General features: G+C 53.4%; 2 protein-coding genes across 5 annotated transcripts; both read right to left on the bottom strand.

The window, feature by feature from the left end:
- Positions 1–271: 271 nt before the first annotated feature.
- Positions 272–8,256, bottom strand: LOC119157135. 3 transcript variants are annotated; one of them, XM_037407665.1, is made up of 10 exons: positions 7,724–8,256; positions 7,560–7,614; positions 5,240–5,584; positions 4,031–4,300; positions 2,745–3,516; positions 2,101–2,223; positions 1,784–1,876; positions 1,357–1,449; positions 1,015–1,072; positions 272–434 (listed from the first exon to the last, which is right to left on the bottom strand). In XM_037407665.1, exons 5-10 carry the CDS (start codon positions 2,755–2,757, stop codon positions 383–385), a joined length of 432 nt encoding a protein of 143 aa, XP_037263562.1. In that variant the 5' UTR covers positions 2,758–3,516; positions 4,031–4,300; positions 5,240–5,584; positions 7,560–7,614; positions 7,724–8,256; the 3' UTR covers positions 272–382. The 3 variants fall into 2 exon arrangements, 2 of the variants coding, with proteins under 2 accessions (XP_037263562.1, XP_037263563.1); XM_037407666.1 differs by lacking the exons at positions 4,031–4,300; positions 5,240–5,584; positions 7,560–7,614; positions 7,724–8,256 and having other exon boundaries at positions 2,745–3,689.
- A 6,762-nt stretch (positions 8,257–15,018) lies between these two features.
- On the bottom strand, positions 15,019–23,279 carry LOC119157167. 2 transcript variants are annotated; one of them, XM_037407732.1, is made up of 5 exons: positions 22,670–23,279; positions 18,994–19,395; positions 17,457–17,549; positions 16,715–16,758; positions 15,019–15,638 (listed from the first exon to the last, which is right to left on the bottom strand). In XM_037407732.1, exons 1-5 carry the CDS (start codon positions 22,719–22,721, stop codon positions 15,453–15,455), a joined length of 777 nt encoding a protein of 258 aa, XP_037263629.1. In that variant the 5' UTR covers positions 22,722–23,279; the 3' UTR covers positions 15,019–15,452. The 2 variants fall into 2 exon arrangements, with proteins under 2 accessions (XP_037263629.1, XP_037263628.1); XM_037407731.1 differs by lacking the exon at positions 22,670–23,279 and adding an exon at positions 20,111–21,531.
- Between the last annotated feature and the right edge of the window lie 277 nt (positions 23,280–23,556).

A 23,556-nucleotide genomic window follows, 5' to 3' on the forward strand; every position in this document is an offset into this window, starting at 1 on the left:
GGGAGCAACAAGTCAAGCATGGCTGTGGGGAAGGGTGGGGTGGGTACATTTGGTTACCCATGTAGGCTTAAAAAAAGATGTGGCTTCATTATCTTATCGCCATAAACTAGCGAGAGAGACTCCTGCAACTATTTCTGAAAGTGCTTCTCTACTTTAGGGCCTGTTTTGAAAGAGAAAGGAAGGGGGGAAATGTGCATTTTGCTCCCCCCCCCGCCCCATTCTGTGTTAAATTAAAAAAAAAAAAAAGCAGAAACGAGTTCATTGCCCTTTATTAGAGGTGTCACAGAAGTTCCAACCCACTGAAACAGAGAGCCCTAAACCCATTAAACTAGGAAGAAAGATTGGGTTGACTCAACCAAGCGAGAAACACCCCGACAAACCTCTAACAGGTGGGAACAGCATCCCTGCTGCTGGGCTGAGACATTTCAAAGGACCTGGAAGGAAGAGGAGGTGGGATGTGCTGAGCATCGCTGGAGGCAGGGGCTCTAGTGACCCCCTCCAGTCCTGCCCCTCGCAGGGGCGAGGGCTGCGGTGGCCTCTCCCCGTGCCCACCCTTGCATGGCCCAGAGACATGACAAGACCCTATAAACGCCTGTGGGTGTGATACTTGTTCCTTTGTATCTCAGGAGGGTTTTGGCTGGGGCAAAGTGAAGCTGGCTGAGGCCCATGAGGTTGTGGTGCCCTGTGGGCTTTCCTGCAGGGCATTCAGGTTGCCTAAGCCCAAATGGCTGAAAAATCCAAAGTGCTGGGATGAAACCAGCAGGAATTAAGGCTTAAAGGCTTCAGGCTAAGGCCAGGAGGGAGATTTGAGCAGGCATTCAAGTGTTTTGCTGGATGTTGACCTCCCCCAGAGCTACCTGAACCCAGGACAAAATCAAGGCTGGGAGAGCAGCACCGGACTGCATCTTTCTTGGGTCTAGAACTTAAAACAGGGCACAGGATAGTTTCTATATCCCACTCTTTGCACTTCAAGACGGTATGAATTTACAGGGAAAAAGGCAATAGAGGATTCACCTTGCCTTCTCCACCCAGCCGGAGTCACGTTCCTTCAGCCACCCCTGAGTCGTGTGATCTGCGAAAGGACAAGTCTGTTCCCAGGCATCAGGAGAAAGTGTACGAGAGGCACCGAATGCACCGTACAGGATCTTGTACTTGGGGGATGGTGTCTGGGGCTCCCCGGGAAGGGAAATGGTCAGTGGAGAGGTCTGGGGGTCTTCACAAGAACTGAGCAAATGTCAAATAATTCATATGGCTGCTTGATCGTGTGGGGACAGAGGGAAACCAGCTTGCTAAATATAGGGCACTCGGGGGGGTGGGGGTGGGGTGGCAGGGAAATGAAGGAGCTGGAAGACTTACAGGAGAGGAAGATGGCAAGGAGCGGGAGGGCAGACACGGCTGCCGTGCTGACCGTGAGGACGGTCAAGTCCACGAACTCGGTGCATCCTTCTTCTGTGGTCAAAGAAACCAGGTGTCAGCACAAAATGCCATCCGGAGCAAAAGAGAAAGGAGAAAGACAAATTGCCGCTGTGAAAAGATGTACACATGGCAAAAAACCAAGGAAAAATTAATGGAAGTCTGAAAACTAGTTTTGCTTTTGCAAAGATTCCTCTTGCCTGAAAACTCCAATATGTTGGTTTTTTGATTTTGTTTTTTTGGGGTTTTTTTGAGCAGGTCTGACTCCCAATGGCTTGAGTTGAAAGGATATAGGGATTACAGATCGTGGGCAAGTTTTAGCCTCAGTGTGATAAATCCTTGGGGTGGTCCCTGGAGCATCCCCTCTCACCGTGGCGATGGTGGATGTTTTTTATGAGGAAGCTGGTCGTCAGCACCACCGAAACCACTCCTCCAGGAGCAGCATAGCCCATCGTGCGCTGTGCTGGCCGAGGGAAAGATGACAAAGTGATGTTAATGAGTGTTACGAGACGTGGATGGGGGTCTGCCCTCACCCACTGTCTGGTGTGGAATCCACCAGCCTGAGTTAGCACAGAAGTAGAAATGAAGTTTTTATGTAAAAAAGTCAAGGATGAGATTTTTGGCAAAATAAAAACCTCATGGCCCAGTTTTATCTCCCTCCCCGCCATCCCTGGTAAAACATCTCACCTGTTTTACTTTTCAGTTGGATGAGCTTTGTAGGCTGGAAGGTCACGGTGGCAGAGACCAGGAAGGTTACCACGATCACGTATGTAAGGGCGATCTCTGGCAATATGATTGCAATAGAAGGGCCTGAAAGAAAACAGGACAAGGCAGACTACTGGTTCTTGCATCTGTCTGCCACCTGCACCACTTTGTAACCCTCCACCTTATCCCTTTCCCACTCTCTCCCGGCTCCCAACGTTTTCACCCTGTCCTTGCAAGCAGCCTCTCCATCCCTTGAGCGTTTTAACTGCCCTTCTGCAACAGACCCTGGGAAAGGGCTCTGGGAAGGGGCAAATAGCTACATTCGTTGTATGGGTGGGTGTGTAACCCACACGGTGGTCCAGCCCCCCCCACTGGCTGAGATCACTCATGGGGAAGACACATGTCGCTCTGTCTGGGTCTATCCCCACGTGTTTAGCTGTGTGACCCTCCCTCTCCAGGGCACTCCTTCCTCTCTGACCCCCGTGAGACCCTACATCTGCCACAAGGTCCTCACCCCACTGGTCTGCACAGCAAGGATTGCTTTTCTGCACCGTGCCCTGTGCAGGGAAAGGAGTGGGGTCTGCATCGCGCCACCCCCCACCTCAAACCCCACAGCCACCTCCTACCTTCCTCTCGCATCCAGAGGATCCCGGCGGTGCCTGCCAGGATGGAGGCGATGCACACCAGCCCGCAGGTGTAGGCGCTGAGCCATCTCCACAGCTCCCCCCCTAGACACCCAGAGCAGCGTGGGGTGACTGGAGTGAACCCCCGGGATGTCCTGTGCCAGTCCCACCCCTTCCTCAGGGTGGGATGCAGCTTGTCCTCACCCGGGATGCTGTGGGCTATCCCTGGCCAGGCCTGGTGGGTTTGACCCGCTCTTTAGCGTGGGTACCTGGAAAGGGCTCTGCTCCCCCCAGTGCAGTGTATTAAGCATATTCTCTTAAAAACAGAGCTTTGTAATCAAAAAATGCTCCTGAGAAACGTCTTTTTCTATAAAAGTGTCAATCGATCACCTCAGCTCTCTAGAACAAAAATATCTGGGAAGAACCAGAATCTAACCTAGCTTGAAAACAGAGTAAATCCATTTTTGCCACTAAAAAATTTTGCCAGGGAAAGTTTCTCTGTGCTTATAAAGACTTGTCGGATGATGTGAAGATGAGGTGTTCACACAGCAAGAAGGGGAATTAGCTGATTTCCAGCTCTTCCCATGGCAATGCTCCTTGCTCTCCCCCACCAGACCAGAGAAATGAGGTTTTGGCTGCCCCACAACTGCAGACTCACTTATTCTTAGCTTGTCAGACTGGCAGACAGGAAAAATTAATCCCCATCCTGAGACGGCAGCAAAGACCACGGCAACCACTGCAACCCTCAGTGCGTCCTGCAAGGGAGGGGAGAGACCTGGGAAGAAAACACCCGAGCAGCCAGGCATCAGGCCACCGGCAGGACCAGCATGGATGGCTCTGATGGGCTCCTCCATCACCAGGACAGATTCAATTTATTTGCCACCTGGTGGCAAAATCGGCACTTTCTGCAGCAGGCTGCAGCCCACGAAATGCCCAGCCTGGGGTGCATGCTGCCCACAGGCTTCCCGGCCACCCCACCGCCCACATCCTGCTCACCATCACCTCAGCCGAGGGCCATCACTTGGGACCTTCTCCAAGTGGGAGCAGCCAGTCTCCTGCCACCCGTCTTGCCAAGGACGGTGCCTTGGGGGGATCAGGGACTGGGATGGCTGCTGACCATCCCACGATGGGGAGCTCCTGCCAACAGCACGTGGGCCACAACCTCACAAGAGGATGGCCAGACCTTGAGGGGATGGAGGCAAAGGGATGGGATGAAACCACCCAGGGATCCCCAGCAGAGGGTGGAGAAAAGGAAAAGCAGCAGGAGGTGAAGCCCCAGCAGCCATCACCTGCAATGGTGACGTTCAGGGAGGTTTCTTGCCAGCTTATCCCATTGCTGGCGTTGCAGGAGTAGGAGCCACAGTCTGACTTCTTTGCTGACCTCAGGTACAAAATGCTGAGGCTGTTGGAGAGGTGGTAACCTCTGTCTGAGGGAATGGGCTGCCCATCCTTCTTCCAAGTGATGGTGTCCACCTTGCCCTCCATCACCTCACAGAGGACCATGCCGGTGGCCCGGGCCACGAGAGCACTGCTCTGGAGCTGAGGGCGAGTCACGGGCTCTAGAAAGGGAACAGAAACACCAGCACTTCTCTCAGACATGCCCTGGAGCATCTGTGATGGGGATGTGGGCTGCAGTTAAGTCTTCCTTCGAATGTCCCATGCTGCACAGGGCTGCTGTACTTTCTGGGTTTGGCTTTTTTTTCTAGCAGAATTATTGCTTTTATTGCATATTGGTAAATACGGGGTGTTTTTTCCTCTCAGAAAATGAGAGAAAAAAAAAAAGGAAAAGGATGCAGATTCATTAAGATTTATGTGAGGTGGAAAGGAGAAGTGGGTGGTGAAAGGCTGTGGTAACATTATGGCAGCAATTTTATTACTGCAGAGAAAGGATAACGCCAAAGCAAATTAAGGAAATTGCCCAGAGAGATATTGAGGAGGAACTTCTGTGTTATTAAAGTGTACTCTGGTCTCTGTGGCAGCAGCTGGCGCCTGAAAATTGCAAACATCAGTTAGTATGGTCTGAGGGGAAGATTTTTTTCATGACTTCTCCATAAAGCTCACCCTGCTGGACTTAGCTCCATCAGCTCTACCTGTTCTCCTTTGTAAAAGTGCTGGAGGTACTCTCCACAGGTGGCAATGGGTTGACAGCATCCTACCAGTCCCTCCTTCGCTGCACTTAGAATAGAAAACAAGGGAGGAAACTGCCTTCTCCGGGTGGACCCCAGCCCTTTGTCACAGCGAGGCACCCCAGGAGGTCTCCTTGGGCAGCATCGCCAGACCTTCTGCCCTAGGACAGGTTTGGAACCTCTTCTCAAAGCCTCCCTCGTGATGTCTCCATGCACGACAGGTTCAAAGAAACTCATGACTGACCCGCTGGACTCAGCCCAAACTCCTTCTCCAAACCCCTTTGTCAGCTGATGGTCCATACCCAGCCAAATCATACCACTGCTCAGCTTGTGGCCATCAGCTCGCTCCTCCCTCCCATGCCCACCGCTTACTGAGGACTTCCAGCAGGATTCTCAGGCTCTCCCTGTCTCCCACGTTGGCAGTCACTTTGTAGGTGCCACTGTCGCTTTCCTGGACATCCTCCAGCAAGAGAGATCCATTGGCTGGATGGAAAATGGCTCGTCCTGCATAGGGCACGTGGATGGCAGTGTTGTGAGACCCCCTGTAGTACTGCAGGATGGTGCGGGAGCTAGTGCCATTGAGGTACTCCCACTGCATGGAGTAGATGTGCGTGATGTTTTCCGGCCCAGGAAGCAGCACCGAGGATCCCACAGCAGCAGCTTTTCTCTCGAGGGGTCCCACCGCTTCTATGGCTTGTTGCAAAGGCACCAGCAGCCCTGGATGGCAGGGGAAAGGAAGCTGAGCTGGGGGAGACAGAACAAGTCGGCGTGGCTTGGGAGAGGCTTTGATAACCCCTGTGCCAAGGACACCCAGGCAGTACTTGGACCACTTGGTCACAGCCTCTCACAAAGGCATCGCCATTGCCCGTCATGCTGCCAGGCAGGGAGACACCCCAGCTGGAGCTGATATAGGTGCTAAATACAGCACAGGGTGCTTGCAGATACATGGCTGCAGGGCTGTAAGCTTTTGCTACTTGAATTTTGTGTGTATTGCGGTGACATTTCTTCCCAGCCTGGACCCAGAAGGGACTTTCTAATCCTGATCTAATTTCCACGGCAAATTCCCAGTTACTGGTCTTGTCTGGGGCTGAAAGTGTCCACCAGCTCCCAGCCGAGAGGGACACAGCCGTCTCCCCAAAACACATGGCAATTTCTGGGCTTGGCATGACTGGGGCTCTAACAGGCGCTTGAAGACCTCTAGAGGAGCTGCTGTGGGTAAGGTCACAGCTCCCAGCCCAGGGGGAAAAAAGAAGAAAAAAAAAAAAAGCCAGGCAGAAATCACTGTCTTGTAAAAGGGGATGCTTTAAAAAAAAGGTGAGGCTAAAAGGTGTAAAGCAAGAAGCCAGCCATAGGCAGAGGAAACCCCAAAAGGGTATTTAGCTACACCGGCAGAGGTTCAGTGACTTGCCAGCAGCATTCCTAGGGCTCCTAGGAGGCTGCTCTGAAGGGGGCACCAAGATTTCTGCTAAAGGTCCTCTTCTCCTCGCCAAAGCTCAGTCTAGCCCTTGCATGGGAGCATCTGAGTCTCACTGAAATGGGGACCAGCAGCAGTGATCCCAGCCTGTTCCCAGCCACCCTTCACCGAACGACCACAGCCATGCTTCCCAACAAAGGGAATGTCATGGAAAGACATTTCCAGCACCTGTGGCCCCCAGCACCCCGCTCAGGCAGCAAGGCGGAGGGATGCTCGGCAGGCAGGATGTGCATGAGCATCCACAGATGCTAATCTCAGACCCACCAGCTGCACCGGCTGTGTTTGCTCTTCTCCCTCTCCACCGTGTCTCGTGTCTCGCTTCCTGCCCCGATAAGCAGATGTTTGTGTGCATTTACACTGCCGCCTGCCGCCTCTGCAAACAATTCTGGAAATTGCCCCTTGCACTCTGACTGGTGATTTCTCTTAGCAATTTTGCAGCATAAGTGGGAAAGAAAATAGGTGTAAATCAAGCTCATCTGACGATTTTAATTTCTCCCTCTCATAACCTTGAGAAACAGCTACCAGCTTTTATTTCTGTGCCTTCATGCCCCCCAAACTTTAAGACATGCAAGGAGAAGAAACAATCTTACGACGGAAAATCCCTTTGGTCTGGGAAAACACTACTTATACAGGGCACAGGGTACCACTAGTAGAAGATAAGAGAAAATACTTAATCACAGGCATCTTTTACAACTGCAATATTCAAAGCTTATCCTATAGACGCTCAAACAGAGCTTGCTCACACCACGGCATCCAAAACTCTAGGTACATTGTAATGGGTTTTGGTGACTTGATTAATGGGTAATTGCTGGCTCTGAAAATCTTTGTACATCTGTGCTTCAGGGCAGTTAGTACATATATAAGGACCACAGTGAGATTGCTCACATGAGTATAACTGCAATAAATTTTGTGGGTTTGCATATATCAGCCCCCATATAAATCTGTCTGCAGTACCCTTTTAGCCTCGGCACTGTGCCTAGCTCTTGAGCTGCTTCTCCCTCCTCTGTCTTTAAAGAGCGAAGCAGAGACACTGTTCCCTTCCAGGTTAAGCGTTTTGCCCCATCTAAAAAATCTAACTTAAAAGGACCAGAGATGCTCATGCACACTTGCAAAGCCCTGCTGAAGCCTCGGGCTCGCTGCGGGTTTGCAACAGGCAAGGATCTGGCCCAGAGAGCACTGGATGGCACTGGCACCTGGCCCAGCCTGGGGACAATTTACCTGCAAGGAGCAGCCAGCTGGTCCCCAGCAGCTTTGCAGAACGGCACGTCAGCATCTGTCAAGGAAGAACAGCTCAAAAATTGCTATGTTTTTAAAATGTCTTAATTTCCTTCAAAACTGCCTTGAATTCCACTCTGCAATAAGAGTAACCGGTCAGGCTGTACCGTGTGAGGAGTTCCACAGTTGTCAGGACCGGATTTCTGACGCTGACGAGGGCAGTGCGGTGGATGGTCCCAGTCTGGTCTGGCTCCAGCCTCACTGTGTTCCTGCCGACTGCTCCTCCCCGCGGACCCTTCCCGGGAGGCTCCCGCTGTCGGGCAGCAGCTGCCCGCTCTTGCCCCCGTGCTCGTCGGTGCTGGCCACTCCCCGGCGCTGCGAGTGGGCAGCGTGGGCAGGCAGAGCTGCCTGCTCACTGCCTGCACGGCCGGCTCCTGGCGCTCAGAGCCCGGACGGCCTTTCTGCCGTGGCAGGGCTGCAATGCACCCCAGAAGTGGTCCCCCTCCAAGAAATGCTGAGCTTGATTGCCAGGCCAAACCAGGGGGAATAACTCATCCCACTCTGCTTCTAGGAGAACTTTCCTATGTCAGTTCTCACAGCAGTATGAGTTACAGGGGATGTCCCTGATCATTTCCATGGTCTGAGTCCAGAAGATCCATCCCTGTCCCTTTCTTACAGCTCCATCATCTTCCATCCTGTCCCTGGGAGAGGAGCCCAGTGGCCTGAGCAGAGCAGAGGTTCAACTCATCCTCCAGCCTGTTCCTAGCAGTGGCCAGGGGCTCAGACAGAGCTCCAAAACACTTGTCCCACTGCAAGTGCCTTTTTCCTCCAGCAAGGCAGGTGTAGACTGGGATCATCCATGTCCCACAAGCTTTCTGCAAAGGCAATTCTAGTTTAAGGGGGAGACACTCCTGGGATCAGAGGAGCACCTGGGGACCAAATTTCATGCTCTAGACAGGAGAGCAGGGGGATGAGAGACTTGGGAAGGTTTGAGCTTGGCCCCAGAGCGCAGGGGAAAGCTTTCCTGCCCTGCCGAGCGCGGCTGGCCCTGTCTGACTCCCATGGACCACCAAAACCAGAGCAAGATGTGTCTGGGACACGACCACTGTGTGTTAAGCATTAGGAAAAAGTGGGTGAATACAGATGTCATCGGGTCCAGAGCACCAACACGGTGACACCTGCTGGCTCCATCAGCCAGGGAAAGCACCCAGCCCACACCTCCCGCCTGACCCGTATGCCGTGCTCAGCCCGATGCTGCCCTTGCCATCCCTTTTCCCATTTCTTGACCCTTTCTTTCTCCACCTGTCTCCTTCCAAATAAATGTGCTTGTAATTACTTTCCCCCCTTGGTCTTCCTTTTGCGGCATCCATCTACAAATTTATTCCTGACACCATTCCGCACACAATCTCAGCTGCAGCTGGTATTACCAGTTTGATTTTGCCTGGGTGATGCTGGCTTTGTGCGTTTTCTCCCTGGGAGGTCCCCAGTGCTCCCTGCGGTTATCCGAGAGGGAGACAGTGGGTTGTTTCTCATTTCTCACCACCACAAAACCTAGCTGCACCTTGCACACCGGCTTAGGGTTCTGATGTTCCTCGTGCTGTAATCTGCCACTTCTGCTGACTGCAGCAGCTTCCTACACCCTGAGAAGGGCTGCTTAGCCCCAGGCTGGAGCCCAGGCAGCGACTGTCCACCTGCAGGCCCAGGGGCTGGACGGACCTTTTCGGACAGGAAGGACAATGACCTTTAAGATGAGTGGAGCTTACAACTAGGTTGGTACAAACTTATGCCAAACATGTTTTTGGTGTTTGTGTTAGAGGGGAGGCTGCTCCCACTCAGGTTCTGCCTTTCACAATGTTTTGTTGCCAACTGTGCATTTAGTTTAACTTCTCGTTTACCCTGTGCCCAGCAGAGCGCAGGTTCTCTGCTCCCATCTGCTCGGTTCCTCAATGCAGGGCCGGGTATTTGCGGGGTCATATCACAAGCCCATTGGCTTTTTGCCATCACAGCAATGGGCTGCTGCATCCTGCATGCATTTTGCATGAGCTTGGGATGTCTGAGAAGCTAAAAGCAACCGCAAGCAGTGCAAAAGCACAGGCACAAGATTTGAGCTGGAAAATGCAACTGTGTCCTTTCCCCAGGGACGTTCCTTCCCTGGAGCAGCACATTTCTTGGGTAGCCCTTGGCAGCTGCAATGGATGCATCAATGTGCAACCATTCACCCACTGCAGGATGCAGCTTCTGTTCTTCAGACAGGTTATTTCATTTCCTTGCAGGAAAGGTGAGCTACTGTAGATGAGTGTTGCCCAACCCCTGTTCCCACCATGTCCCCATCATCCACATGCACCTCTTCATTTAATTGCTCCAAAGAGTAGTTTTTATCAGTCATGCTATTCTGGCCACATTAATCCTTCCAGGCTGCTGGAAGGAAACTTTAAAAACATATTCTCAACTTAATCTTAGATAAACTGAATGAAAAAACAAGGCACATTTCCACTAGCGCTTAACTGTCTTTTCTGTCACTTGTGTTGCACCCTGCACCTTCTGAGGGGCTGGAAGAGACCAAACAGCAAATAGAGCAGCACAAAACCCTGTAAATATTGGCTGTGAGGAAGAATTTGCACACTCGCTGCTTCGGGCCAGTGCAGCTTATTGTGGTTGGAGAGAGATAAGAGCAGCGGGTGACCATCAGCAGATGTGAAAATCATACTGCAGGGTGTCTAAAAGCAGAACCCCAGGTCCTTCTCTTTTCCCAGTCCCACGCTGCTGCAACTCCTAAGTCACAAAGGGGCAATCGTTGGTCTCTGGCAGAAATCAGAAGTGAGCAGATGAAAAATAAATTGCATCTGCTGGTTGAACTCAGCACCCCTGTTGCAGATAGTGGTTGGAGAGCCCTCCATCCCCAGCAGGACCAAGCCCAGGGTGCAACAAGCATGTGCATGGACCAGCTGCTGCTGCTCACCCCCTTCTGTGGTCCCCAAGCTGGAGCAGACAAACTACCACCCCTCTACAGTCAAGGGGAAGGGGGAAAGACTCCTGAGTCCTGCCCACAAAATTACTGATGTGGACAGTAGCATGCTGGGGCAGTTGGGTAAGGAGAGGACCTTGCTGTGGCCAGCATGCTCCTGGCCATCACAGATATTCGTATGGGTGCTCAGCAGAGGTGTCTGCAACCAGCTGTGTGTACGGGGGTGTCCTGAAATTCTGCACCTAGGATGAAACAAGAGGGAAAAACCCAACCAGTAAAAAGGAGTCAGATTCACCTGATCAGTCCCAGTGAAGAAGGTGCAAAGAGGTGCAGCTCGAAGCTTTGGCAGACAACTGTAATCTTGACCATGCTGTGTTCATCGCCTTAGATCAGCTCAGGTAGCCATGATATGCATGTCGTAGGCTCTGAGCAACCCCTGTGCAAGGAACAACTGTGACAGTTTTTCCCTCTAAACAAATAGTGTGGCTGAATCTCAGAACACCAGAACAGCTGAGGTTGGCTCTGGAGGTGAACTAGTCCAAGCCCCTGCTCATGCAGGGGCACCTAGAAGCAGGTTGTCAAGGACTGTGTCTGGGTCCAGTTGTTCAGCAAGTTTTCAACCCAAAAAACTGATAAATCCACTTATCTAACTCATACTTCATCACCTTTTCTATGAGGGTGCTATGGGAGATGGCATCTCAGGGCCCAGGTCCCTTTCAACCCAAACCGGCGGCTATGACTAGCTTGCCCAGCTTGCTTAGGTGCTGCCTAACCTGATCCTCTCCCACCAAAAGAGTCCTCCTTGCTGTGGACTTTCTGCAGGCCCTGGAGCTGCTGAAGGCCAGCCTCAGTGAGAAGGCATTGGGTGCCTCGGCCATGTCCTTTGTCCCCAGCAGCAGTCTCAAAGGCAGACATTCAGCCACATGGACCTAAGATGGATTGAAACATGGAGGAATAAATTATGACAAGCAGCAAGGCTGTTGAGAGGACCAGTGTGCCACTTGAAGACTTTAAAATACAAGGCTAGACGTACCCAGCTGGAGGAAGCCTTGCACTGAGATGCAGCCAGCGCACACCTGAGGTCTGCAAGCACTGAGCTACACTGACCTTTAAGAGCTTCAAAGAGCAAACAAGTGCCTGGGGGCAAAGCTTGGTGAAGATGCTGCTCAGAGAAGGAAATGAAAAGGCGGAGGCAGCTGTTAAGGCTACGGCGTGGGTTAGAGACAGGGACGGGAGACACAGCGTAGGCAAAGACCCAACACCACCTGCGGTAGGAGCTCAGGGTGAGCGAAGGGTGGAGAAGGTAGAAATGGGGAAGCATGCGTGAAGAGCATGGTGGAGCAAGTGTGGCCAGACTTGTCTCCTTGCATTTGTATTTTTTTCCTCCAGTAATTTCTGCAGTTTCTTCTCCAGTTTGCATGCAATGTGTTCTCCCTCCCACGGAGATGAGACCCCAGCTGCAGCCTTGCAGGCGCTTGGTCTCTGGGGCTGCAAGAGGAGCTGTGGGCTTGTGGTGAGGGCTTCACAGCTGCTCCGCTCTGTGGGGCCTGCATTGTCCTCCCCCAGTCTACCAAGATTTGGTAGACTTGCAGTCTACCAAAGAAGTACAGCATTTCAACAGCACGAAGCCACAAAGGCAGTTATCCGGCTAGTGTATCAGCCAGCATCGAGGACAGGTCTGGGTAAGCCTCATTAGCACAAAATCGCATGTAATTAGTGCTAATGCAGCATCCTGCCAGCCACCAGCAGACACTTGCCTCTCTTCGGATCTACTGCTACCCAGCTCATCTGTCTGGTGGGAAGAGCAGCCGCTGCTGGCAGCGATGCATAGGCTAAAGCAAATGGACCAGAGCCTGCAAGCTCCAGAGCAGGCATGTAATGGAAGAGCCTGTTTTTCCTGGTTGACACGTTTGGCAAATGACATGCACATTATACAACTGACAAAAAAAATGAGTGCAAGCAGCACCTCACTGCTGAAGATCCCGTTAAACCCATCACTCCAAATCCTGGGCCTCCAGTCAAGCCAAAACCCAGCCTTCCTCCTAATTATGCCTGACAGGCTGAGCATGGCAGAAACTGAATATTAGCTCAAAACAAGAAGGGGAAAAGCAAGCGAGTTTTTAGAAAGTAACTAAGCTTAGTCTTCCTACAAGCATGCTAAAGCAAAGATGAAAACTGCAGCTCTTCTGCAAACTGTCCAGGAATCTGCTGCTCGCCGAGACCTCGCTGGTCCCTTCCTTTCCACGCCACTGCCAGCTCACCAGGCCAGAGAGGGGCCAGCCCTGTGGCACGGCTCCTTCCTGCCAGAGCAGCCCTCCTCGCCCTCTGCACCAAGGGCTCCAGCCCCAGAGACCTGTCTTTCAAAAGCTGATGCTGGCTGTTGATGGGGAATAAGCTTAAAGAGACGGCAGACCTCACCCCTGGGAAAAGGGTTGTTTGCAGAAGCAGCTCTAACGAGGCTGAGCAGGGTCAGTAAACCACAAAAATACCACATTGCACCTTTGTGCTACACCTGATCAAGCCCCATGCCAGCACGCTGCTTGGAGTTAAGCCTCGTACCCCAGGCACTTCATATGGAGAAACACACCAGCCCACCACACGGATTTTGCTAGCTAGCTCTGCTTTCCAGGCCCAGAAGAAGGAAGATGGCCAGTCAAAGCTAACCTCATTCCTGTAGCTCAAGAAAACACCTGAGCCGAGGTCAGCCCACCTCGTAGGGGTGCCGCAGCTCCTGGTGTAACACCAAGACTCGAGTCCCACAGGGGGGATTTAATCCCCTCGTGAAGCGCAGGTCCACATGCAAGTGTCCAAAACAAACCAGCAGCTCAGGGCATGTGCAGCTTCAAGGTGATGGGTTGTCCCTCCCCGCTGGGTACCGCTGCACAAAGCACAGGCCAGGGCGAGGGGAGGGAGGTCTGGGGCGGTCCGTGCCCTGCGGCAGCTAAGGAGCTTTACTGCACTCATGGTTTGGCAGAGCATCAGGGCTTGCTCCTGCCTCTTGGTCTTACCTTCTGGGAAGCAGTGGCTCAGCCTGGCGTGTTTCTGTGAGTCAGCCCATGGGCTGGGCTCCCCGGAGGTATTTTCTCCAGGAGGGAGTCTGTTCTGGGAGACACAGATACTGGTAATGGGGCAGTTGTGTTTCTGGGTGATTAGTGGATGCACAAATTTAGTTCTAGGTCTTCATTTTGCTCCAATCCTGAGATGATTTTGTGGCTCACCAGGCATGGGGGGTTATTCTGCTGACCCTTTCAATGAGCTGTGTGGCTGCTGGCAGGTGTCAAGGACCAGATCAGTGTCCTGAGCATCCTCTCTTGCCTCCCTCCCCCTGCATTCCCCAGGGATGGTGTTTCCAAAGTCCTTCAGCAGTGGGGCAGAGACAGCCCCCAGCTCTGCCAAGAGGACTGGCAGTAAGGCAGTAACCGTATGTGCTTTAGCCTGAAGACTGAAAGCCGTATGGCCTGTGTACTTATTTGCTACTTCACTTTTTTTAGTACTTTCATCTCTCCTGAACTTAAAGCCTCGCATTAACCACAGCAGTAGGTCTATCTTTACCAAACGCAAACATTCAGTTTTTGTGACTGCACTGAACCACAAAATGCTTCTGTTTTCTGCAGCAGAGCTCTGCCATCCTGACTGCTGGCAGGGCTTTCCAAGAGCAGAGACGCCGGGCCACGAGGCAGGTCTTCCACCTACTGCCAGGAGAATGGCTGGTGGATGCTCAGCTGGAGATGCAGCTGAGCAGAAAGCAAAAGCTGCACGTGCCACTGCATGTCTCTCTCCAGGAAAAGATTTCTTCCTTGGCTAGCAGCAGTCAGGAGTGTTGGCGGCAGCCTTCAGCGCTGCTGAAGGTGTTGGATGCTCTTTCCTTGCTTCCTGGAAGGAAGAGGGCAGGAGTGAAGGTGCAGCACCGGTGGGAGCAGCCTCCTTGTGCGTGGTACTTTGAACATCATCTTCAGCATCATCCCTCTTGAATGTCATCCCAGATGACAGAGGAGCACTCAAAAGGAAGAGAGGCAGCAGCAGCACCTTCCATGCTCTGTTCCAAGGGAATCCTGCCCTGCAGCCTGGCATCATCACATGTACCAACAGCAGCTGCCATTGGGAGATGCCAAGGGCTCTCATCCTTCTATAGCATCCACTTTTTATTGTATGTAGCCATGTTTTGGTCCATACTACCTGGCTTTCTGCAAAACCCAGAGGGAAACAAAATCCATTTATGCCCTCACTGCATTTTAAAGATGCCTGAAAAAGCTAGTGCTGCTGAGGGAGATGCTGCCTTTTGATTTTAAACTAGAACTCCACAGCTCAGCTTTCTTCCACCCGTGCATACCATTCTGAGGAAACAGCACTAGGTGCCAGGACCATCCTTGTGCTTCAAAAGGACATTTCAAAACAACAGAGGAACCTGTTGCCCTGGGATCCCAAGGTCAAGCAAACACCATTGTAGGAAGAATCTGCTCATCAATTACTTGCCATACTTACAAAAATAAGGACAACTTTTCAGAGTAAAGTATCTTCATACATTCTTTTAATATGACAAGGAACAATATGATAGTAAACTTGGGACACACAACTAAAATCTATTTGATGCTCTCCATTACCCCGTAAATCAAGGTGAGTCTATGGACTTCCCACAGACAAACTCTTGATTTGCCTTTGCCTTAGGCATTTCTTATGTTGGATGGCTCTGTACTCTAAGGAAGCCTCAAGCAGGAGTTAAAACCAGCTCACCTCCTCAAATTCAAGAGAGGCTGCAGTTCAAGGCAAACTAATGCATTTCTGTACTCTGTTGCTCCCAGCTCTTTACAGCCTAGGCTTAGCATGCAGAGCTGCTGGAGGGGGAGCATCAGCACAGGCAGCATCAGTGACAAAAACATCCTCTTTGCTTTGAGGCACAACTACCTTCTGCGATGGTCCTGCAGCTCCCACAGTCAAACCAGGAGATGGTAGGGGCCAGGGTCCAGCCCTGGGGGACCAGGAGCAGTTATAGATGCATACATGACCTCTGGTGTTGGTCTTGGCTGTGACTGTTCAAACCTGTCTGCAACTGTGGCATAAATGGTTGCCACGTTCCCCACTGCAGCGCTTTCCACGTGGGCCTCCTCCATGCTGGAGACCTAGAGAAATACAAAGGAAATACCAAAGATGAGAGCCTTCTCCAGAGGCTGCGTGGGGATCAGGAAGGGTCCAGAGCTGGTCTGCACCACCAGGAGCCGGCAGAGGCGGGAGCTATGTAAAGCCCAGGTGGCCCTCACTTGTGATAGCAGGGAGGAACATTGGTCCCAGCAACCCTACCCCATGGATGCAAAAGTGGCTCAGCCCATCGGGTACACCGGAGGGTGACATCTACTTTGCCCAAGGACCTCTCAGCTAAAACAGACACAACCTGGGGAGCCGATGGGGGAGCTTGATGGACACTGGAAAGGGAGATGAAAACCTCTGCTGAAGTTTTGTTGCATTTCTAGGCCAGAGAGCACAGGGGTGGGGAACCTGCCCTCAACCTGGGCTATTTTCACTGGGAAAAAAAAAAAAAAAAAAAAAAAAAAAAAAAGCACAAAACCCTCTTTGGCCTCTTTGTGTAGAAAAACTGTTGGCTGGAAGTACCTGCATGACATGCTTTCTGGGGTACTGTAGTACTTCTGGGACATCTGCCACCCCCAAGGCATCAGCTTCTCCAGCACTACGTGGTGGGCAGAGCAATGACTTGAGCCATCTGGCTCTCATGTCTCCTTATTTTTTTTTACTTCTTTCTCTGCTTTATTTTTCATGGGTAAAACTCTGTGTGAGACAAGTCCCGAGATCATCCACGCTGATCTCTGGAGAAGCGCTTTAAGGTAAGTTTGGTTGGCTAGGAAGCAGGGAAGGGATGACTATCTGCACGTTTCTCTGCATGTATCCATTTGGCATTTTCCTTGCTGCTGCTGGGCAAGGCTGTCCCAGGGCTCCTGGGCCAGGGAGGGAAGGCTGGCGGTGCCTCGGGGTCTGCCTGGGGGGGAGGTGGAGGGGAAGCGTGCAGCCGCAGTGCGGTTGGGGAAAGGGCAGGCGCTTTGCAGCCTTCCCTTACAGTAATGAATTAACTTCCTGATTTTATACCCAGCACCCAATTCTTGCAGCTCAGTATGTCTTATTCAAGCCAGCAGTTAGCAGTTACCCAGCTGCCTGTGTGCAAAAGCTTTCCGATTTTCCCCTGTACCTGCTGTTGTTTAATGACTTTCCTCTTCTGCTGCCGAGCTGCACCTAGGAAAAAAGAGTTTTATTATCTGGCAGAGACATTGATGGTCTGCACCTTCCTCTCTCCCAGCACTGGAGAACCAGGATCACCCTACTGGCCCTTTCACTGGCGAGGTGGCGTGGATTTTGCTTTTAAGGTGGAGATTTCTGTTAACTACATTCTCTCCCTTGAAAAGAAATGAATTTGTTTCCTGCCGAAGGCATCCTCAGGGATGCAGATTTGGAAGACACCACTAGTGGAAGCTGTGGGGATGCGCACCTTGTCAGCTTGCTTTAAAGTGAAAACATCCCAAGATACCCTCCCCAGGTGGAGTTCTAAAGTAGCTACAACAGAACAGTCATGGCCACACTTAGAGGGTGTGTTTCAAAGTCCTTGAAATTGTACCTCTTTTACAGATGAGAGATGTTACAGTATCTTGATTCTGGTCTCAGTGCCAAAAGGTATGAGTTCTCCAGAAAACCATTGCAACACCCCCTTAGCTCTGCTAAGCTGCATTATGAACTTGAAATATATTCAGTGACTCTTATGACTGGAAGGAGGTGGCACATTTGAGAGATGCTCTTACAGAAGGAATAATTTTGGTGTGAAGAGCAGAACCCAGGCAACTCTGGAGCCCTTCACTACCTGTAACACCCGGGAATATGCCTGTGCAAGCTGGAGGGTGCAGCCTGGAAGGATAAAAAGCCAGAGCAGATCCACTCACCTCGGCGCCTTGTGCAGTAGAACAGCAGGAATAGCAGGGGGAAGATTGAAGAACAAATCCAAATTGCATAGTAACGGCCTTGGCTGCTCTCATCTGTTTGAAATAAAATAGGTGGTGTATTTCTTAAGCAACAGTGTTTTCTAACTGCAGTAGCTTCACCACGTTTTCCAGAGCGCTCCTGCTGATTTCAGCACTCTTGGGATCAGAAAGCAGCACGAGGAGCTGGAGATAGGCAAGCAGGTGAGAGGAAATACCGCATTGCAAAAAGCCAACCCACACCTACAGCTCAGGCATCACTGAGTTTCCTTTCCTGCACCGACTGCTGCACGTCTGCCTGCACGGTGTGCACCCCATGGGCTGCATGCCCTGCACCAGGGGGGTGCTGTGACTGACACCGGCAGCCCTTGGAAGTGCTGCACCTGGGTACTGCGGGTGCTCAGCATGGAGCCAGGCAGGGCTCAGCCTCATAACTGGTCCCTGGGTTTTGTGATCGGCATCTTCCCCCAGCCCCAAAGCCACGTGGAAGTGCAGGGGCTGTGCAGGAGGGTTCCCTGGCCACAGTACCGGGAAGACAGCCGACAGCTTCACCCCAGGCCAGCCAGAGGCTGGAACTTGAGTGTCAGCCCAGAAAATATTCTCAGAGACATTTCTGTCCTGCAGAGAGCACGAGCCATGTGCATGCCTCATGGCACTGCTGGAGGGGCCAGGGAAGGAGCTCGCTAGTCCTACCACAGAAGGCACAGATGTTCATACATGGATTTGTTCTGACCCACGGCAGATACTGCCACAGAGGTTATTTCATGTGCTTTGTTTGCAGGGTGGCAGCAGAGCTGAGGAAGAGTCACTGGTACGCAGGAGGCATGCTGTGCCTTGTGCCTTGAGAGATGGCGGAGACCCAGCAGGGGAAGCAAAACCCAAGGAGGGAATTGCGAATTTACTGAGTGCAAAGTTCGGTCTTCAAAACCCCTTTGTACACTGTGGTGAGTGATAAACCAACCAGGGAACAGCAAGAGACAACAGCAAGAGACACACACAGTGAGACAGATGGGTGTGGGGCACATCATCAGGACTATGTGGCAGCGCAGCTGGCTGCCCCATGATATACGCATCTTGCATGGTCATAAACAGCAATCGCTTGGTATATTTTTCTTAGCCAAAGATTTATCCCCGAGCACCCCGCTCTCCCCAGTGAATACTGGATTTATTCCAGCACAGGACCCAAACCCACCCACCTCTCATCTGCAGCCATTTGCGTTGGGTAACCACAAGATTGGCAGAAGAGCATTTCTCATCAGAGACAACCAGCGGCAGAGGAAGCCCTTACACTGTGGTGGAGCTGGCACTGTGGGACAGGATGGGTTCTCTATCATAGGAAGAAAAGACCTACAGCACTGTATAAGACATCCCTGGAATTTCTCCCTTCACGGCAGAAGCTCATCCCTTCAAGAGGAGGGACAAATACTCCAGCACCCACTCCGTCCGCACGTGTGGCGGGGGCAGTGTGGGACGCGCCTATGCTGAGCACAGTCATGCTTACCTGGAGGCGGTGGGCTGGAAGGCTGCTCATGTACCGTCAGGGTGATGGTCAAGGTTTGGGGTGGTGGTCTGAACGTGACAGTGTAGCCTCTGCTATCGCTGAGCTGCAGGTTCTGCAGCAGCAGGGACCCATTCTCCGGAAAGACCTTCGTGCGGCTCTGGTACGTGGCGTAGGTGAAACAAGTTGCAAAGCAGGAGCTGGGAGTGCCTCTGGCACCCAGGGAGCAGTTGTACACCGTGCAGGTGGTGAACGGGCCCTGGCTGTCATTGAGTGCCCAGAGAATCCACACTGGGAAGCAAGGGGCACCATCAAACCTGTAGGAGATGGGCAGCAGCACAGACTCACCCACGGTGCCATTGACCGAATCCTGATGGATTTTGACATGGATACCCAGGTTTCTCCCTGCAGAGAAGGGCAAGAGGCAGATGAGTGGTGAGAGAGCACAGGCTGGACCCACTGCCCCTTCCCCTCTTTAAACACGGCCCCACGCAGGCATTTGCAGCACACCTCGCCCCACCTCCCCCTGCGCTGCAGCCCCATGCACAGAAGCTGCTTCTCAGCAACACGCAGCTGCTGCATGCCTGTTTTTGGGGGGCTTCACAGGGGACCCGAGCTCCGGCAGAGAGGGGCTCTGCCTGCGCAGCGCTTGCAGGGAGCTGTGTCGTCTGCGCCTGCCCGTGAGCCAGAGCAGCAGCCCCGCAGGGAGCTGTGAGATGGGCCCCAGTCATCCAACACCCCCGGTGTTATTTGTGCCTTGGCCCTTGCGCACACTGCACCGTTCCACAGCTGGGTTTGCCTCTCTGGCCACCTCCACGTGAAGCAGCTCTTGGTCCTTGCACCCTGATAGGAGAAGGGGAGGCAAAGGCACAGCCCCCTCCCGCTCCTCATCTACCAGCGGATGGAGCAGCCCCTGCCACCATGACCTTGCCTGGGACTGACGCCAGAGCAGGTCCCCATTGCCAGCTGTCACAGGGACGGGAGTCCTGGGTGCCACCAGCGTGCTGTTGCCACCACCCAGCCAAGGAGCCACACCAGCATCACCCTCCACGGACCCCTCTGTGAGCTGCTCCCGGCAGCACACCCTGTGCCCTGGGACCCCAGCGCGGCCCAGACTCACCGAGGAGCAGCAGGAGGGAGCCGAGGCTCCAACGGCACCAGCCGGAGGACATCTCCTCTGGGTGCTGGGGCCAGCCCCGCCACAGCAGGGGAAGCGGGAGCTCTGGGCAGCCGGTCACCACGCTGCCAGTGCGGGGTCAGAGTGGTCAGAGTCGGCACCGAGGCAGCCAGCGAGCATCTCCGAGCTGTCGCCTTGACAGAGGAGGAAGTCGGTGACTCTTCCTCAGTCCCCAGCGCAAGCCCAGGCTTTCTTCCTGTGCTCGGCGATCGCAGCCCACAGGCTGCTGCAACTGCTGGCGGTGGGACCCGGGGAAGAGTAGGGGTCCTGGGGGACAGCCAGCTGGCTGCCGGCCCTCACCCAGGAGAAAGGGCTTGCAAAGCCCCAGCCAGAGGAGCAGAGCCGCGGGCAGGCTCAGCGCAGATCCCAGCAGGCAGAGATGAGGGGGAGCCCAGTGCTGCAGAGGGAGGTGCTGCTCCTGGGGGGCTGGGGGAGCCCAAAGCAGGCACTGCTCGTGGCAGAGAGCTGCTGCCGCGACCATGGAGCATGGCAAGGACAAGGGGGAGCTGCAAACATGGGAGCAAGGGGACAGCTCTGCCCCAGGGAACACCCAGTCCCCCATGCCAGCTCCTGCTCCCCAGGTTCATGATGGCCAGCACCTCGTCAGCAAGGGTGGTTGCAAGGTGGTAGGTTGGGGCTCTCTCTCACGCAGCCGTCCTGCCTGAGAGGCAGCTGGAGCAGCAGCAGAGCCCCGTCGGTCTAGTTCAACTTAATCTTGGTTGCTTATTCTCAGAGCTGACCACGGCTTTGTGACCACCATGGTGGGATGTGGGCCAGCGCTGGGGGAGCACGGCTGCAGCGGGGACGGGGCTACAAAGCTCTACAGCCCTCTTGGCTGCAACAGCATCGTAAGATGTCATGGGGTCACCTCATCTCGCCTGGTCACAGCAGGAACGTGACCATGGACAATGCTGAGAGGTGTCCACTTTCTCACCCTCAGGGGACAACCAGAAAATATCCTGCAAAAGCAGCCCCCGGTTCCTGGCAGCCCCACGCTGAGGTGCTTTGCCCTTTTTGGGATTGCCAGAACCTTTGGAAAATTATCTCCCCTCTGGCTCGGCAGCTGGAAGAGCCCAAAGCGATACTGCAGACACAGCCTTGGCTGTTGTGGGGAGCAGGCTGTTGGAGGGAGGGGTGCTTATTCCACTGGAGAGGGGTGCTGAATGGGGAGAGGGGTATTTGAGTGCAGGGAGCAGCGCTGCGCTGGGGCAAGGGCTATCTGGTTGGTGACAAACAGGGCACCTTCCCCTCGCTGGGATGGAGAGCTGATCCAGGGCAGGGGGAGACACAAAGTGCTGCTGCGGAGGTGTCCGCACCATCGCTGGCAAACCAGGAACGTGCCAGGGTGGAAGCGCTTGCTTGAGACCCCAGCCCTGAGCCCTCTGCCCTGCAGGGATGGGGTGGTCGGGGAGGGAGGGGGGGGCAGGGGACAGGCACCTCCACCGCATGCCCACGGGCAGGTTGGGGTGGCAGCTGCTGCCACTTGGGGCTAGGCACAGGGCGAAGCACATGCCACCTCCCACAGAGGAAAGAAACCTCAGTCACACAGGGCCACTGGAAGACCATTTTATACTGGGGAAACCACGGGTCTCTGCCTGCTGAGCAGGCATGCTGGGGGCACGTTTGCTCAGGCAGAGCGAGTGGGAGGTGCTGCAGTGCAAAGCACATTCACTTCGCGGTAGGACGGCTGCTGCCTTCACCGGCTCCCGGGGCTCCTGCACCAGCAAGGGGACAACCAGAGCAGGTGGCGCACAGAAAACAAGCCTCAGAAATTGTTCAGCACATTTAAGCTGCGCAGGCATTGCTGCAAGGGCGCTGTCCCGAGCTGCGACGTTTCCCTGGGGTACCACATGTAGCCGCTCCTGCACGTTCACCTCTTCCCTCGAGCAGCACCCAAAAGCTTCGGGAAGCGGCATCAGCGCAGCTGCGGAGCTGCCCCGTGCTGCAGCCGGCTCTGCCTGCTCCGTCCCTGCGACTGAGTGGGACACCGCGTCTGATGCCTCCCAGGAGCTTGGCTGTGGGAACAAAGCAGAAGTTATCCCCAAACTGTCTGGCTGCAGCTGTGAAAGCTGGCAGCGAGGGGCTCTGCCTGCGCAGCGCTTGCAGGGAGCTGTGTGGGCTGGGAAACACTGGTCCATCAGCCTGAGAGAATTTTTCTTTCCTTCGGGAAATGGACAGCACCAGGGGTTGGGCCAGCTGTTATGAATGCTCTCTCAGGGTTCCATTTGTGATTTCCAACTCACATCTAAAACCAGGGAAAGCCTTTTCACGTATGTTATCATCACATAGATGAAAGCAGAAGAGATCTTCTGAATTGCAGATGCAGTGATGAACACTGGCAGCTGAGAACTGATAACCCTGCTGTTATCACCCTTTGTGGGCTGCCCAGAGATTACCAGCATTGACTACTACACCAGCAGAAGCAGTGAACAGAAAGCATTGCCCCAGTCCCAGCTTCTACATCCCCCAAGTCACTTTCTGCCTGCCCCATCCCAGACTTACCGACGAGCATCAGGATGGAGCAGAGGGTGCAGTACCCCTGCAAAGAGCTCATGTTTTGCCTTGGAGGTGCAGTGAGGACACACTCATGAGAAACTGCATCTGTGCTGACCTCAAAATTTTCATGAGGACGTGTCTCAGGCAGGAGGTCGGTGGTCAGCAGCTCCGGCCAATTGACTTTGAACTACTTGAGATGGTCCTGGGGAAGTCTGGCCACATGTCAGTGCCTCTGCAATCCCTCTTCAGCTCAGAAGGATGCTACCTGCTGTCAGGACACACAAGGGCCAGGGTGGCAGGATGCAGCCAGCCCAGGGGAGGGCTCAGGGAGGTACTGGAGGGATGAAGGTACATCAGAAGTCTCCAGCGGGGAGGCTGGAAGGTTGGTGTCAAAGCAGGTGGGTGAACAGGAAGGGGGGCAGTGACATTTCAAGAGGTTGATGAAGGAGCTGCAGAGGATAGTGATGGCCAGGGAAAGAGCAGCAGTTTCTAGAGGGCAGAAAACGTCTGTCAGGATTTGGGAACAAAGGAGAATTTGAGAGGACTGCATTTTACTCTGTGTTTTTACCTCTTTCCCCAAGGCTGCTCTCCTTCGCCAGACACCCTCTAGCCCAGCCCCCTCCCGCTCTGCCCCCTCCCCTGCATCAGCTCTGCCTGAGCCCGGGGTTAGCCTGGCTCTGGGTGGATGCTACAGCACCTCCAGCTGCCTCCTTTTCCACCCCCAAAATCTAAACCAACCCCAGCCCCATCAACACACAGCTGAGATGTACAGAAGGAAAAGCAACAGGAATGATGCCTTCGGATGTTAGCACTCATTTTCTTAATAAGCTAAAAGCTGGGAAACACCATCTGAATATGTATGTTTCTACAAGTCATTGCTTTTAAAGTAAATA

Source organism: Falco rusticolus, chromosome 14 (genome assembly GCF_015220075.1).
Source record: "Falco rusticolus isolate bFalRus1 chromosome 14, bFalRus1.pri, whole genome shotgun sequence".
NCBI lineage: Eukaryota > Metazoa > Chordata > Aves > Falconiformes > Falconidae > Falco > Falco rusticolus.